Source organism: Alexandromys fortis, unplaced genomic scaffold (assembly GCF_014885135.2).
Source record: "Alexandromys fortis isolate MF-2015 unplaced genomic scaffold, M_Fortis_MF-2015_v1.1 scaffold_122, whole genome shotgun sequence".
Lineage (NCBI taxonomy): Eukaryota > Metazoa > Chordata > Mammalia > Rodentia > Cricetidae > Alexandromys > Alexandromys fortis.
In genome coordinates this window covers 202-15,595 of record NW_026068004.1, presented here as the reverse complement: position 1 = coordinate 15,595, position 15,394 = coordinate 202, and the positions used below count along the sequence as shown (strand labels likewise).

Genomic DNA, 15,394 nt, shown 5'->3' with positions numbered 1-15,394 from the left:
TGAACAGACTGTGGATAGAGGTTGTGGGGTGTGCTGCTATGTGTATCGACAGCAGAAGCAAGAACCCGGAAAGCGGATTGTTCGTGCAAAATCTGCCACTGCCCCCATCTCAGCGTCCACATGGTTTCCCAGCCTCGGAAGCGGTGCGGGTAGGGTGGGACTCTGTCTCTGGCTTGACTCTCTTTTTCCAAGCAGCTCCTAGGATCGGATCCGTGCCTCTGTGTGTGTGTGTGTGTGTGTGTGTGTGTGTGTGTGTGTGTGTGAGAGAGAGAGAGAGAGAGAGAGAGAGAGAGAGAGAGAGAGAGAGAGAGAGAGAGAGAGAGAGGGGGGGGGGAGAGAGAGAGAGAGAGAGAGAGAGAGAGAGAGAGAGAGAGAGAGAGAGAGAGAGAGAGAGAGAGAGGAGGGCGGGAGAAAAAGGAGGAAGGATTGAACCATGAAACACTGGGAGCCGCAGACACAGGAAGAGGCCAAGGACTGGGAGACACCAGAGCTCCCTAGAGCTTCAGGTCAGGCTATCAGACTCGGAAACCCCCTGCAAGTCCTGGGAACAAGGGTGCTCCCAAGAATAGCTAAGAGACTGCATGTGTCGCTGCTTCCCCCGCGGACCGCCTCTCCATAAACCACGCCCACAGCGCCTACTTCTCAGGATTCAGAGAGCTAAGGTTTAAGGGTCGCTGGTCCACCGACGCCAGCTTGTCTCGCTCTTCAGCATCCCCGCTAGCTCTCAGGGCTGCCCTACCCCCACGGTTTGGAGATCTGCGGGACCCCTTGGTTTCCCCCTCCAGCTGGGCGATCCGCCCCTGGCCTATGAAACTCCACCTCCTCATTCTCTGCTGGCCGGGATTGGTGGTCCTCCCGCGGCGAGGCCTAGCGATTGGTCCCCACGGATGATGGTGACCAGCGAGACTCCGCCCCCAGCCGGCCTTGGGGTCTGGGGGCACTGCTCAGCGGTGCTGGGCTGGCAAGGCTTGAGCCGCCGCCGCACTGACAGCTCCGTCTGTGGACCATGGAGACTGGCGCCGGTCCACACCCGCTGCGCCTGTTCGTCTGCCTGATGCCACTCTGCCTCGCTCTGCTTCTGGGACCCGGGCGGCCCGGGACCGCCGAGGAAGGTAAGGTGGGTTGTGTCTGGGAGCCTGCGATGCCAAAATAGAGAGAGAGAGAGAGAGAGAGAGAGAGAGAGAGAGAGAGAGAGAGAGAGAGAGAGAGAGAGAGTGAGTTGGGGGGCTAGGTAACTGGAGGAAGGAGTGGTTGGAGAGACTACTCTGTTTGGGGGCTTGAAGCAAGCAAACAGCAGGGCGGGAAAGAACTGGAGAAAGATAGGAGGCTGGTTCAGCGATAGAGAAGAGAGGGGTATTGAGGAGCTTGGGTCTGGAGACCTAGAAGGTTGGGGAAGAAAGACTGAGGACCACAGGAGCCCGAGGCAGTTCAGGGGCCGTTGAGACGGACAGGCAGAATGATTGGAGGTGGGAGGTGTAAGGGCGGGGAGATGAAGGGAGCAGGGAAACCGAGGGGATGCGGCAAGACTCGAGCATGAGGCGGGATGAAGACAGAGGGGGCCTAGGGGACCGTGGTGTGGACAGCTGGAGTCTGGCTGCTAGTCATCCGGGCCGAGTCCGGGCGCTGCCCGAAGTGCTGATTGTGGAGCTGTCCGCAGTGCTGAATTGGGATCGAGTCCACCACGCGCGGTCCGCGTTGCGGAGGATTTGGGGCTGTCATTAGCGCCGGAGTCTTGCCTCTGCTCCCACACCTCTGGGTGCTGTACGCTCAGCTGAATCCAGAGGCGTCACAACCAGGTGCAGAACCCTGAGATGCTGGAGCAGACTCTGCCCGCAGAGTCTGTCCTGGCGCGGGATGGCAGATGCCTGACACCAGTACGCAATTCCCAAGCACTGGTGGTGATGAAAACCCAGCGCCCTGTCGGCGGCCCTGCCCACCGTCGCGACTACCTCTAGAACTAGTCCCTTTTGGAGGACCCCACATTGGAAACCCACCCCCTTTCTTAACAATCTAGGGAAGTAATTTTTCTGAGGTTTGGGGATGGTCTGGCTTCCTGTGTTTAAGCAGAGGGTTCTGCTATCCAGACCTGGGTTTCTCTGAGCCCAACCTATGAAAGGACGCAGGCTGCCAACCTGTCACATCCTGAGGGAATAAAGTGACTCCAAGCTTTTCTGGTGAGGAGGGGGTGGAGAGGGCCATGGACGATATGTGAAAGGACCCATGACGTTCTTTCAAACGCTGTAGAGGTGGCAGCCCCTGGGGAACGGTCTGGGTAGAGAAGCAAAGATTTCTGATGTTTCTTTCCTCTTGCTAAGTGGTCTCTCCACTTCATTTTCACCCAAGGCCCTGGGAGGCAAATGAAAAAGATTTTGGTCTCCTCCATGACTGGTGAACTGACCTTGCATCTGAGTGGATTTGGGGTGCACCCAAGAAATCCAAGACCCACAGCTAGTTGACAGCTTCCTCCTGCTGGTTGACAGTTAAATATAATTTGGGGGGAACTTGGGGAGGGTGAAGAGGGTCACTGACTTCTGTCCCTAATGTGAAAGCTGACCTTAGAGTATTTGCCATGGACTCTGTGGAAGGCTGAGAATGGCACTCACTCCAACAACAACAAAATAGGCCAGGTCCTAATCCCCAGAGCTTGTTAATGTCACTTTAAGTGGTAAAAAAAAAAAAAAAAAAAAAAAAAAAAAAAAAAAAGGACTGGCGATGGGAGTGGGAATTTTGACATGAAGAGATCACAATGGCCCTCATATGAGCGCAACGAGACTCGGAGCCAGAGGAGAAGGCAGCATGGTCATAGAAACAGAGGCTGGGGTCAGACGCTGAAGAGGGGAGAGAGGGCATAAGCCATTGGGTTTGTGGTCATTTGTCATAAGCCTCAGGGAATGAATACAGGTGCCTTCGTTAATCACAGTGGCTGCCCTCTCTAGCCTCCAGCTACTTGGGTCTTCTGGAGCTGTGCTTTGCTCCCCATCTCCTCCCGAGGCGATCTGTGGTGGACCCAGCAATCACTCCCACCCTCCTCCTCTAACAGTGTGGCTTTCTGACATCCGTTCTCCCCTCTCCTTAGTCATCCTCCTGGACTCCAAAGCTTCCCAGGCTGAGCTGGGTTGGACTGCACTGCCAAGTAATGGGGTAGGTGTTGAACCGTTGCTCCATCCCAAGGGTCCTCCAGTAGGCCAAGACTCAGCCAGTCCCTTTAGCACCCTGCGTTCACCTAGGATCAAAATGTACCACAGAAACTCCCACCCACGCTCAGGCAGGCAACCTTAGCTAAATGCAGTGGGCCACACACACAAAGATAGGTGAGTAGGAGGGTGGCTTGCTGGGAAGAAGTGGTTGGGGGGGGGGAGGAGATAAGAGAGAATAATAGGGGAGATACAGCTAAAGTAATTATAGATTAGGAAAATGTGAAGGAATTTAAAAATTGTCATTTATTTATTTATTTATTGTATTTATGTATGTGTGTATTTGTGTTGGTGCCACGGTGTGTGAACATGGAGATCAGGACCACCAGTTGGAATCCATTCTCTCCACACACCATGTAGGTCCTGGGGATCAAACTCAGGTCGGACTTGATGGCAAGTGCCTTTACCCACTGAGGTATCTCAGCTCAATGTTTCATTTTGTTTTTCAACCCAGGGTTTCTCTGGGTAGCACTGTCTGTCCTGGAACTCCCTCTGTAGACCAGGCTGGCCTTGAACTCCTAGAGATCCTCTTGCCTCTGCCTCCTGAGTGCTGGGACTAAAGGTGTGTGCTACCACTGCCTGGCCCCACGAAAGAAGTTTTCAAGATGTGCCACAGAGTTTGTATTCTCCGGAACCCTTGGTATCGAGCCAGAGCAGCTCTGCTAGAGAACACCAAGGCTTCAGCTGGTCAGTGAGCTAAATAAATGAGAGAACCAACTGTGTCTAAGGAGAGCAGTGTGAGCTGGATGGGAAAGTGCTGGGCATTGTCTCTCACACAGTAGGCTCCTGGTAGCTGTCGATTATTGACAGATTAAGCAAGGTGGGGGTGGAGTGAGGTAGAAAGGTCACTGAGCACAGCTTAGTGACTTCAGGTACCATCCCTAGCTCTGTCATTAACTCTCAGTGCCCATGCACTCAAGTGGCTCTCCCTCTGCCACCTCAGTTTCCCCGTCCACAAAAATAAAGATTGTAGCCGGGCGCACACCTTTAGGTGTGATCACAAGCAGATCTCTGTGAGTTCGAGGCCAGTCTGGTTTACAGAGTAAGTTCCAGGACAGCTACAGCCATTACACAGAAGAAACCCTGTCTCGAAAAACCAAAAAGGCCAACCAAAGAAAGAAAGAAAGAAAGAAAGAAAGAAAGAAAGAAAGATAGATAGATAGATAGATAGATAGATAGATAGATAGATAGATAGATAGATTTGGCCAGGTGGTGGAGGCACATACTTTTAATCCCAGTATTTGGAAGGTAGAGGTAGGCAGATCTCTATGAGTTCAAAGCCAGCTTGGTCTACAGAGTGAGTTCCAGCATAGCCAGCAATACACAAAGAAACCCTGTCTCAAAAACAAAACAAAATAAATATATAAATAAAAGAAAGATCATGCTGGTTTTCAGCACACGTGTTAAATTAGGATGATGCAGGGAAGATCAGTGCGGTCTGCAAGGACAACATGTAAATCCACAAAGTGCTGCATATTTTTTTTTTTTTTTGGTTTTTCGAGACAGGGTTTCTCTGTGGCTTTGGAGCCTGTCCTGGAACTAGCTCTGTAGACCAGGCTGGTCTCGAACTCACAGTGATCCACCTGCCTCTGCCTCCTGAGTGCTGGGATTAAAGGCGTGCGCCACAACCGCCCGGCTAGTGCTGCATATTTTAAAAGGAAAAGAGAAAGTTGGTGTGATAGTCTATGTCGGTAATCCTAGCACTCTGGGGCTGAGGGAGAAAGACTGATGTGAGTTTGAGGCCAGCCTAGGATATATAATGAGATTAAGGCTAGCCTAGGCTATGGAATGAGATCCTGCCAAAAAGAAAAAAAGAAGAAAGAAAGAAAGAAAGAAAGAAAGGAAGGAAGGAAGGAAGGAAGGAAGGAAGGAAGGAAATGGCTTCATGCCACAGGCCTGTAAGCCTAGCTAGCTATGTGACAGAGTGAGTTCAAAGCCAACTTGGACTACTTAGATGCAATGTCAAAACAAAAATGGGAAAGAGGTATGTGGTAGAGTGCTTACCTAGCAAGCCCAAGACCTAGGTTCAATCCCCAGTACTGGAAAGAAAATGGATTTGACTTGTCCCTTTCCAAAGTGTCTCCTCTCCCCACGTTTTGTCATATTTAGGGGCTTGTATGGTGGGGGTGAGGGGGTGGGAAGGCAGGAGAAGTGAAGAAGGTGGAGACGGGCCAGTGCTAAAGCTCCGAGCTCTAAGGTGTCCACCTCTGTGCTGTTGCCTCAGTGGGAGGAGATTAGTGGCGTGGACGAACATGACCGTCCCATCCGGACATACCAAGTATGCAACGTGCTGGAGCCCAACCAGGACAACTGGCTGCAGACGGGTTGGATTAGCCGCGGCCGTGGGCAGCGCATCTTCGTGGAACTGCAGTTCACGCTGCGGGATTGCAGCAGCATCCCTGGCGCCGCAGGCACCTGCAAAGAGACTTTCAACGCTTACTACCTGGAAACTGAGGCCGACCTGGGACGTGGGCGTCCCCGCCTAGGAGGCAACCGACCCCGCAAGATAGACACTATCGCCGCTGATGAGAGCTTCACGCAAGGCGACCTGGGGGAACGCAAGATGAAGCTGAACACAGAGGTGCGTGAGATTGGCCCCCTCAGCCGGCAGGGTTTCCACCTAGCCTTCCAGGATGTGGGTGCGTGTGTGGCGCTGGTCTCCGTGCGTGTCTACTACAAGCAGTGCCGTGCCATAGTGCGGGGCCTGGCGGCCTTCCCCGCCACAGCAGCTGAGAGTGCCTTCTCCACCCTGGTGGAAGTGACTGGAACGTGTGTGTCCCACTCAGAAGGGGAGCCTGGCAGCCCTCCCCGCATGCACTGTGGCGCCGACGGCGAGTGGCTGGTGCCCGTGGGTCGTTGCAGCTGCAGTGCAGGATTCCAGGAACGCGGTGACGTCTGTGAAGGTATCCAGGGCACCTGGAGGGATGGGATGGGGACATAGCATGCAGGTGGCAGGAAAGAGTGTGCCCTCTGTGAAGAGGCAGGAGTGGAAGTGGACAAGCCATAGGAGGAGCTGGGGGGTCAAGACCTTTTGTGCGGTTTCTAGTGGGCTTAGCCAAGACCGACTGGAAGAAGAGAATCTGACCCCCATATAAGGATATATTAGGAACCAGGTAGTGGCTTAGGCCTGTAAAGACCAGCTCTCAGATGCTGAGTCAGGAAGAGCAGGAATTCAAGGCCAGACTAGACACATAGTAAAATGTTGTCTTTAAATAAAACAACAACAACAAAAACAGGCAAACAAAAAAATAAAAACACAGAGCTCTGTATTCCAGGAAATATGATAGGTTCCCTTTACCAAAGAGATGAGTACCTGCCTTAGTTGTAAAGTTGGGGAATGGGCAGTCAGGATTGGAATTCAGGTTTGCCCAGCTCTGGGAACCTACTGCTCTACCATGCCTCCTTCATGTATAAGGAAAAAACTCCACAGCAGCTCAAACCTCAGGCTAGCATTATAGGGACTTCACCTTTGACCATATTCAAGCCATGTTGTCAGGGGCATCTCAGGGATCAAGGGTGGCAACTTGCACTAGATGGCTCCTAGGATCCCACTCAGTTTTCTGAAATAGAGTTGTTGTGACACTGGGGGTGTTTTCTGGGCCTCTGGGTCTGTGGGTTCGAAGTGGCAGGATAGGATGGGATCTGGAATGTGTGCGTTTAGTCAGAAACTTCAAAGGATGTACTCCCCACCCCCGTGTGTGTGTGTGTGTGTGTGTGTGTGTGTGTGTGTGTGTGAGAGAGAGAGAGAGAGAGAGAGAGAGAGAGAGAGAGAGAGCGTGTGCGCATTCATGAAGTACAAGTAGAAGCTAGAGGAAAACCCAATAGAATCAGCTCTATCCTTCCAGCATGGGTTCTGATATTAAACGCCAGTAGTCAAGCTGGACAGCAGTCGCCTTTCTCGCTGAGCCATCTCATCACCAAACGATGGACTTCCTAAAGCAGGCAATAGAAACAGGTCAGACACGAGCTCACATCTAGATGCAAAGGGGCAAAGATTTATTTTTTAAGTCATAAGGAAGAGATATGTGGGGCTGGAAAGATGGCTCATGGGTTAAGAGCACTTGCTCTTCTTGCAGAGGACCCAACTTCAATTCCCAGCACCCACATGGTAGTTCACAACCACCTGAAACTCCAGTGCCAGGGGATCCGACACCCTCTTTTTCCAGGCACACATGTGGTATGCAGACAAAAACCCATACATATAAGTTAAAATAACGTTGAAAAAGAAAGTAATATGTGCTACCCAGGGCTACAGAATGGTAGGTGACAGAGGTGACTGAGCTCGGTGTTGCCATTTCACCTGTTGCACTGACCAAAAATGACCCAAGGGAAGAAAGCTTTTAGTTTACAGGTCAGAGTCCATCACTGAGGAACGTCAGGGAAGGAACGCAAAGCAAAAGCCACAGAGGAAGACTGCTTTCTGGTTCAAATGTTTAGCTAGCTTTTTATACAGCCCAGGACAGTCTGACCAGGGAAGGGTGCCTCCCACAGCGGACTGGGTCCTCCTACTTCAAGACAGTTCCTCACAGACATCCCGCAGGCCAACCCGATCTGAGAAATCCTCAGTTGAGCCTCAGGTGATGCTTGGCTCTGACAAGTTACAGCTAACCAGGACACGTGTTCTCCTACTCACTCCACCATCCACTCAGATGAGCAGAGGATACCGGCTGCGCCGCACGGTTCTTATGTGTGTGAATGAACGCAGCCTCCCAATTTCTGGGAAACTGGGGTTAACATGAAAGAGGCAAGAACCCGAGCTCTCCCAAGCAACCCGTTCTCACGGAGACCTCTGTGCCTGTGCTACAGTGGTGTGCTGACATGATGTGTATATGCATGTGTTTCTGAGCTCAGCAGTCTTCTCGGCAGCCCCAGGGTCCATCGTAGGACAGGTTGTGGTAGGTGCTCAGTGGAGATGCGTTGGGGGATCGTGTGTCTTAGTTTCCTTTCTGCTGCTATGACAGAATAGCCTGACAGAAATAACTTAATGGAGAGTTTGTTTGCTTATGAGTCTATGTTACAGTCTATCATGGTGAGGAGGCCACAGAAGCAGGGTCCTGAGAGAACTGGCCTCTTTCTATACACAGGCAAGAGCAGAGCCCAGTGAATTGATGCGTGCCTGTTGGTGCTTTGCTGTATCTCTCCATCCTATACAATCCAGACACCTGCTCGGGAAATGGTGCCACCCACAGCTCCAAGGGGCCTTTAATGCTTGAGAGGCAGAGGCAGGAAGATCTCTGTGAGTTCAAGGTCAGCCTGGTCTACTTAGTGAGTTCCAGGATAGCCAGGGCTTTGTAAACAGACCCTGTCTCAAAAACAAAGGTGGTTTTTTTCCTTTCTACTTCAATTAACTCAGTCAAGACAATCCCTCACAGACATTCTCAGAGGCTAACCTTATGCAAGAGATGTGCCTAGAAATCTGTCTCCTAGGTGTCAAGTCAACAGTCAGTGCTAAGCCATCAGACTGTAGTTGTGACGTGTCCACAGAGAGCCCGGTTCTGAGGACGGGGAGAGTTTTCCAAAGGAAGGGAGGTTTCTCTTCTTGGTGGCTGAGACATTCTGCAGAGGCATGGTGACAGGAAGGAACAAAGTGGTTGGTACTAAGTAAGTAATCCAGTGTGGTTACTGCAGAGGGCATGTGGGCGTGTGAGGCGTGAGTGATGAGCTGGGAGAGGGGCGGGGCCGGAGTGAAGGGTGAGATAAAGATTTTATGCTTTAAGCCAAGGAGGAGGGAAGCCAACACCTTCAGATTTATTTTTTCAAAGGACCACTCAAGCTGCCAATAGCAAAGGAAGGATTGGGGTGGGAAGCATTGGAGGACGGAGGGAGGAAGGAAGGCAACACAATGGTCCGGGAGAGAGACCGAGAGTCCTGAACTGAAGTGGATGCAGCTGTCCTTGAGTGTTGAAGACGGAAGTGATGGGAGGCGGGGTGGTTGCTGACGGCCTGTTAACTCAGAACCTGGAGGCAGGAAGAACAGGGTTTAAGGCCATTCTCACCTACATAGTGAATCTGATGCTAGCCTAGGCTACGTGAGACCCAATCTCAAAAAGAAACAAAGAAAAATCCCTAAGAGGCAAGGTGACTCAACAGGCAAGAACTCTCCTTATGTAACCTATACCCAGCAAAAACGAATTTTCTAAAAGTGATTTTGGCTCATGCCTTTAGGCCAGTGGCTCTCACCCTTCCTAATGCTGTGACCCTTTAATACAGTTCCTCATATTGTGGTGACCCCAACCATAAAATTATTCTCATTGCTACTTCACAACTGTAATCTTGAAACTGTTATGAATCACAATGTAAATATGTTTAGAGATGGAGGGTTGCCAAGTGGTTCGTGACCTACAGGTTGAGAACCACTGCTTCGATCCCAGCAATTGGGGGGCAGAGGAAGGCAGGAATCTGTGAGTTCCAGGACAGCCTGGTCTACATAGTGAGTTCTAGGACAGTCAGGGCTATATAACAAACCCTGTCTAAAAATAAAGCAATTGGAGGAGGTATGCTGAGGGGTAAAGCGTACAGAGGAGGAGATAGCGCGGTGGTTCAGGGAGCTGAATAGTCAGAAGACAGCAGCCTATAGCACGGTGAGCACTCAGACATGTCAAGGGTTGGATAGAGTTCACTCGGTCTTGGCAAGAACAGTTTTAGTGGAGCAATGGAGAGAACAGGCTGCAGTCAGCTGAAGAACAAAGAACCCCGAGGAGTCAGATGGGTTCATGATCCAACTTAGGGATGTGACTGAGTTAGCATCCATGAAGCCCTGGGTTCCAGCCTAGTATCACAGAAACCAGACATGGTGGTACATGCCTATAATCCCAACACTCAAGAGGTAGAGACAAGAGGATCAGATGTTCAGTCATCCTTAGCAGCACAGTAAGTGTGAGGCCAGTCTGAGTTATGTGAGACTCCCTTACACACACACACACATGCATGAACACACGCGTGCACAGTCACTAGGAAAGACTAGCAGCCTGGATTTGAAGGGAGAAGAGACAGCATCTTCAGCAGGATGTTGGGTGGATAGGATATTTGGGTATGAACATGTTGTTTGAACAAAGAGAGAACTTTTATTGCAGACTAGAGACACTGTATAAATACTGGGTGGGGTGTGCAGCGGGGGTGGGGGCAGGGCAGTGGCATACCAAATGTGTGTGGGGAGCAATCTGTTCAAGAGGAAGGAGTGTTTTATTACCGACACGGGTTAAAATTGCTGACGCATGTTGCTAATAAAAAGCAGGACAACTTTTAGTCGGTTTTAGGATTGTTTTAAAATAGTCTATAGTCAGAGCCCTTATGCCTGCATGGAAATGGGCTGCTTTTTCTGCTCCTCCCACTAGTGACATCACTGGAAAGAGGCAGTAGAGAGGGGGTTGCAAAGACCAGTAGGGGAGGTGACAGATGGAATGTTGACTTTGGGGGGAGGGAGGTGAAAGGCAGGGGTCCAGAGCAGAGATGACGAATTATCCTAAAACAGAGGGTGGCTCATCCCCACCTTTCAGACTGCAGGAGAGGAGATGTGGATCAGAATGGGGGATGTTTGCGGTTTTCATAGCCAGATGTTGGAGGGAATTACCAACTCATGACCTCTCTCTGTGCTCTGCCAGGTGTGGAGGTGACCAGGCAGGGACAGTCGGATTCCTGTGTACTTTATAGTGCCTCTTTAGAGCCTAGAACACCTGGCTTGTAACAGATGATAAAACTGTGGGTGCTCAGGGACTAGAGATCTCTGGTTTGTGACATGCTCCCCGCCCCCAGGCTGAGACCAGATAAAAGTCATTTATAATGGTGTCACCCCTGCCCAGGGCAGTGGGGGAGTGGGGGGAAATCTAGGACAAACTTCCCAAAGGAGGTGCTGTTGGAAGCAGATTTTGGAGAACTCAAAGAGCCAGGAGGTAGAGGGTGTGGGACATCACAGGTCAGGATAAGAAGCTCTCCGTGATGTTCAGAGTGGGCATAGTAGGGGGCTGCTGGAGAGGGTTAGAAAGGGAACAGAAGAGGTCAGGTTTGCACTGGTACCTGGGTCGTGTTCCAGCTACCACAGGAATCAATGAAATTCAGCTTCCCTCTAGGGAACACATTAGGGTTGCAAAAGTGACTTATCACCAAATCTCTTGTGGGTCTGCCTGCTCCCTGAGACTATACAGATCACTTGGGACCCTTGGTGAGATGCCAGAGGTGACTCTACACAGGGCACCCAACTTGGGCTCTTCCTATGAATAACTGTCTATCTGGGAGCAAAGGAGTAGGAAGAGGGAGACTTCCCCATCATGAGGTATATGAGCTAAGCTGTTAAAAATGGTACAGGGGCAAGGCTGTAGGAGCTGAACTATCTGATCTCTGAATTTCTGACTTTGACATTGAAAAGAGGAAGGTGCTGGTTGTCTGTCTTTCAACACAACACTCTTCTAGACAATGCCTCTCCAAGTAGGGAGGACCACAGTTGCCTGTGATGGGGCCATGATGACCACAGCTATGACGTTAACCCTCTTCCACCGAGAGCAAGGCACCTCTACATTCCTCCCAACACCCTGAGTCTTGAGGTGGGCACTTGTCCAGGCCCTCACCTCTCTGTTTCAGCACACAGTCAACAGGCCACAGTCACAATTCCCATCTGACTGCTGGTGTTCTCAACTCAGTGCAGCAAAGCTAATAACCGCAGCAGACTTTCAAGTCTTGGTTTTGACCATGACCACACCCAAAGGCCCACAGGGGTAGTTGCCCTGGATTTTGCACTAAAGCAGTGGTTCTCAACCTTATGTTGTGATGACCCAACCACAAAATTATTTTCGTTGCAAACTCATAACTGTAACCTTGCTATGGCTATGAATTGTAATGTAAATACCTGTGTTTTCCAATAGTCTTCGGCAGCCCATGTGAAAGGCTAGTTTGAACCCCAAGGGGCCATGACCCACAGGTTGAGAACCACTGTGCCAAAGGAAAGACCCTGCCAAGCCCCATCTCCCCAGCTATGCCACAGGGGACTCTGGGCAAAATGGGGCCCTCCTGAGTCTAAGCCTTTCAAAGGCTCTTAATAGAGTACTTCCCAAGGCCTAGTCTTCCTCCCCGCTGTTGTTCTGTCTTCTCGGGTCTAGTCTTCCACCCTCAGCTAGACTGGAGGGAAGCAGCGGAGAGTCATGTGAGGACCAACCACAGCAGAGAGCAGGGGCCAGGAGCTACTGCCCCAACCCTGATGGAAACCTTTTTAAAATGGGCATTTGGGATGGGGAGAAGTATCGGTGGGTAAAAGTGCTTGCTGTGGCAGCCTGAAGAGCAGAGCTGAGATGCCCAGCATCCACATAATAGCTAGGCATGGCAGAGCTTGTCTGTGACCCCAGCACAGGAAGGGGGCAGCAAATCCCAGCGGCGGTCTGGACAGCTAGACTAGCTGAGGCGGTGAACTTCTGATTCCCAGAGACCCTGTCTCAAAAAAGAAGCTACTCAGAGGCAGAGAAAGACACTTGACACGGACCTCTGGCCTCTACATGTTCACAAAGGGCCACGTACACCCTCCCACTACACACAAACAAAATAGGACTTTAGAGTATGGTCTTGCCTATAACTCCAGCATTTAGGAAAGGCAGGAAGAACAATTCAAGGTTAACCCTCAGCTACACCGTCAGTTGGAGGCTAGCCTGGGCTGCAGGAGATTCTGCCTCCATCAGTCAGCCAGTTTGTGTTCACTGTTCCCTCCAGGGGCCCGGAAAGGGAGAAGCACTATCACTGTTAATGTCACTATGATAACAATCCATACAGAAGTGGATCGTACCAGGGTTTTATCTCAGTCAGTCCTCCAATAATCTTGCTGAAGTCGCAGTCTATGCAAAACTCAGAAAGATTAACCAATGCGTCCGAGACCAAAAGCGAATCAGAGGTGAACTCGGCTATAGACCCATCAGGCTACAGTCTGTTCTTAGGAGTGTGCTCTGGGTTAGGTGAGCGAAGGCCAGAGCAGCAAGGCTCCTGAGTAGTGTCACATAGAACTAGTCTAAGAAGCCACTGGAGCATTCTGACGGCTCCACCCCTCCACCTGCCCAGCTCTGCTTCCACACTGGCATCCACCGTGTGAGCTGGAAAATGTTTATGCTCTTACTGGGCACAGTGGATGGTAGTAGGAGAACGAACTTTTGGCGCATGCGCGAGTGCCCCCCTGCCTGCCTGCCTGCCTGTCTAAATGGGAGTGTGTGTCTGTCTCTGAGTAACGGGGACCTGTCCTTGAAGGCCGCACCCTTCTTTTCTCTTGCTCACTTTAGGCTGCTCCTTAGGGCCGTGTTGTCAGGGCTTTGAAAAGGGGGCAGGCTGGGGTGGGAAACCCACTAACCGCGGGGCATTGGGCATCTTAACCTCTCCCAGCCTCGCTTTTCTCTTTTTAACCATGGAGATGAAGTCAAATGTATTACCAGAAGTCAATTATGTCACCGTCCCCTGAACACACAGCATTTGTCAAGGGCCAGGTGAGACTGGGCTAAGAGCTGTCACCCCACTCTCCCCACGTTAATCCAGGAAAAACAGGAATGCAGGGTGGGGCGTGGTCAGGGAGGAGACTCCTCACCAGCCCTTTCCCATAGCCTGTCCCCCAGGGTTTTTCAAAGTGTCCCCAAGGCGGCCCCTCTGCTCACCATGCCCGGAGCACAGCCTGGCTCTGGAGAAGGCCTCTACATTCTGCGTGTGCCAGGACACCTACGCTCGTTCACCCACTGACCCGCCCTCAGCTTCCTGCACCCGTGAGTGCCCCTCCTGGCTGGCGGTGGGGAGGGGGTGAAATGGAGCCTTGGTAATTGGACTGGCAGGGCAAAAAGGAAGTCTGGGATGGGTCTGGGCACCCGGGGCTGGGGGAACCCAGAAGGATGGAGATGGCTCTGTGGGTGGCCATCTCTCCACACCCCTAACCTCTCTCTGGGCCTGGCTGGGATGTCCCTCCTCTTTTTCATGCCCTCTGTGCCGGTGACCATGTCCCCATCCCAGTCCCCTCGATGGTCCATGTCCTCGTCTCAGTTCCTAGATGCTCCCTCACATCCCCATCAAGGGCTACCGGCGCCCATACTGCTACCTATGCGGATACCCGCGTCCCGAGTCCCCATGCCCCGCGCGCTCGCGTCCCTTCCCGGCCGCACTCAGCGCCACCCCATGTCGCAGGGCCGCCGTCCGCTCCACGGGACCTGCAGTACAGCCTGAGCCGCTCCCCCCTGGCGCTGCGGCTGCGCTGGCTGCCGCCTGCGGACTCCGGCGGCCGTTCCGACGTCACCTACTCGCTGCTGTGCCTGCTCTGCGGCCGCGACGGCCCGGCGGGCGCATGCCAACCCTGCGGGCCACGTGTGGCCTTCGTCCCGCGCCAGGCCGGGCTGCGGGAACGAGCCGCCACGCTGCTGCACCTGCGGCCGGGCGCGCGCTACACCGTGCGCGTGGCCGCGCTCAACGGCGTCTCAGGCCCCGCGGCCGCCGCGGGAGCCACCTACGCGCAGGTCACAGTGTCCACCGGACCTGGGGGTAAGGCGGCGCGCCCCCAGTGGAGACAATCCCCCACTACCTCCCAGCAGGAGTTCCTTGCATGCATTCCCAAGGCTTTCGGGAACCCACGTGACCGCACCCCCTGACCCAGGTGGCGCCTCTCTGTGTCCCCCCTTCTCCCCGCCATCCCTTTGCTGACTCCACCCGCACACCTGGCCCTTGAAGGAGCAGGGACTCAGGCCAGGTCACAAGGCGACAGAGTGGTCGCCTTACCCATTTCTGAGACTCGACTGGGTTGAAAATCACCTTTGATACCACACCCTCCGCATCCTTGACATTTACTTCTGATTTGTTTCTCCTCTGGTGCACACTTTCAAGTAATCCCTCGAGTGCCCTCTGCAAGATGGATAAGCTCGCGCAGCGCGGTGGCTTCCCAGTCTTTCCTGTCTGATTGCAGTGTGACCCTTCTTCCCTGTTTTCTGTGACCCTACTCTGTCACTTGAGTTTCTAGCAAGGCTCGGGATGATTTTTGTTCTTTTGTAAGTACCTTGGGGGAATAGATGTGCACACACAGGAGTGTTTGAATAATTTCTTAGCCTGCTGATGAAAATGAAAACGTAACCAATATGTATTTCTTCCCATTCAGTCTGGCTGGAGCACAGTAGGCCCTTTGATTCGCTCGTTCTTTTTTCATTCCTGAGAAACTTCTCTTCGCTGCTGCTTTGAGTAGAGAGCCCACTGTATCTCTTAAAACGATC

General features: G+C 52.2%; 1 protein-coding gene across 1 annotated transcript; it reads left to right on the top strand.

Moving 5' to 3' along the window:
- Positions 1-1,006: 1,006 nt before the first annotated feature.
- LOC126513074 (ephrin type-A receptor 10-like) lies at positions 1,007-14,782 on the top strand. The gene is made up of 5 exons (XM_050161232.1): positions 1,007-1,112; positions 3,077-3,141; positions 5,419-6,097; positions 13,757-13,912; positions 14,325-14,782. The coding sequence occupies exons 1-5, from the start codon at positions 1,007-1,009 to the stop codon at positions 14,780-14,782; spliced, it is 1,464 nt and encodes a 487-aa protein (XP_050017189.1).
- Positions 14,783-15,394: the final 612 nt, after the last annotated feature.

What these genes read in the sequence shown, in the direction of transcription:
- LOC126513074 (XM_050161232.1), top strand. Translation starts at nt 1,007, where the DNA reads ATGGAGACTGGCGCCGGTCCACACCCGCTGCGCCTGTTCGTCTGCCTG. An exon ending in ACGCGGTGACGTCTGTGAAG is followed by an intron (nt 6,098 to 13,756) that starts GTATCCAGGGCA and finishes CCTTTCCCATAG; the next exon opens with CCTGTCCCCCAGGGTTTTTC. An exon ending in GCCCTCAGCTTCCTGCACCC is followed by an intron (nt 13,913 to 14,324) that starts GTGAGTGCCCCT and finishes CCCATGTCGCAG; the next exon opens with GGCCGCCGTCCGCTCCACGG.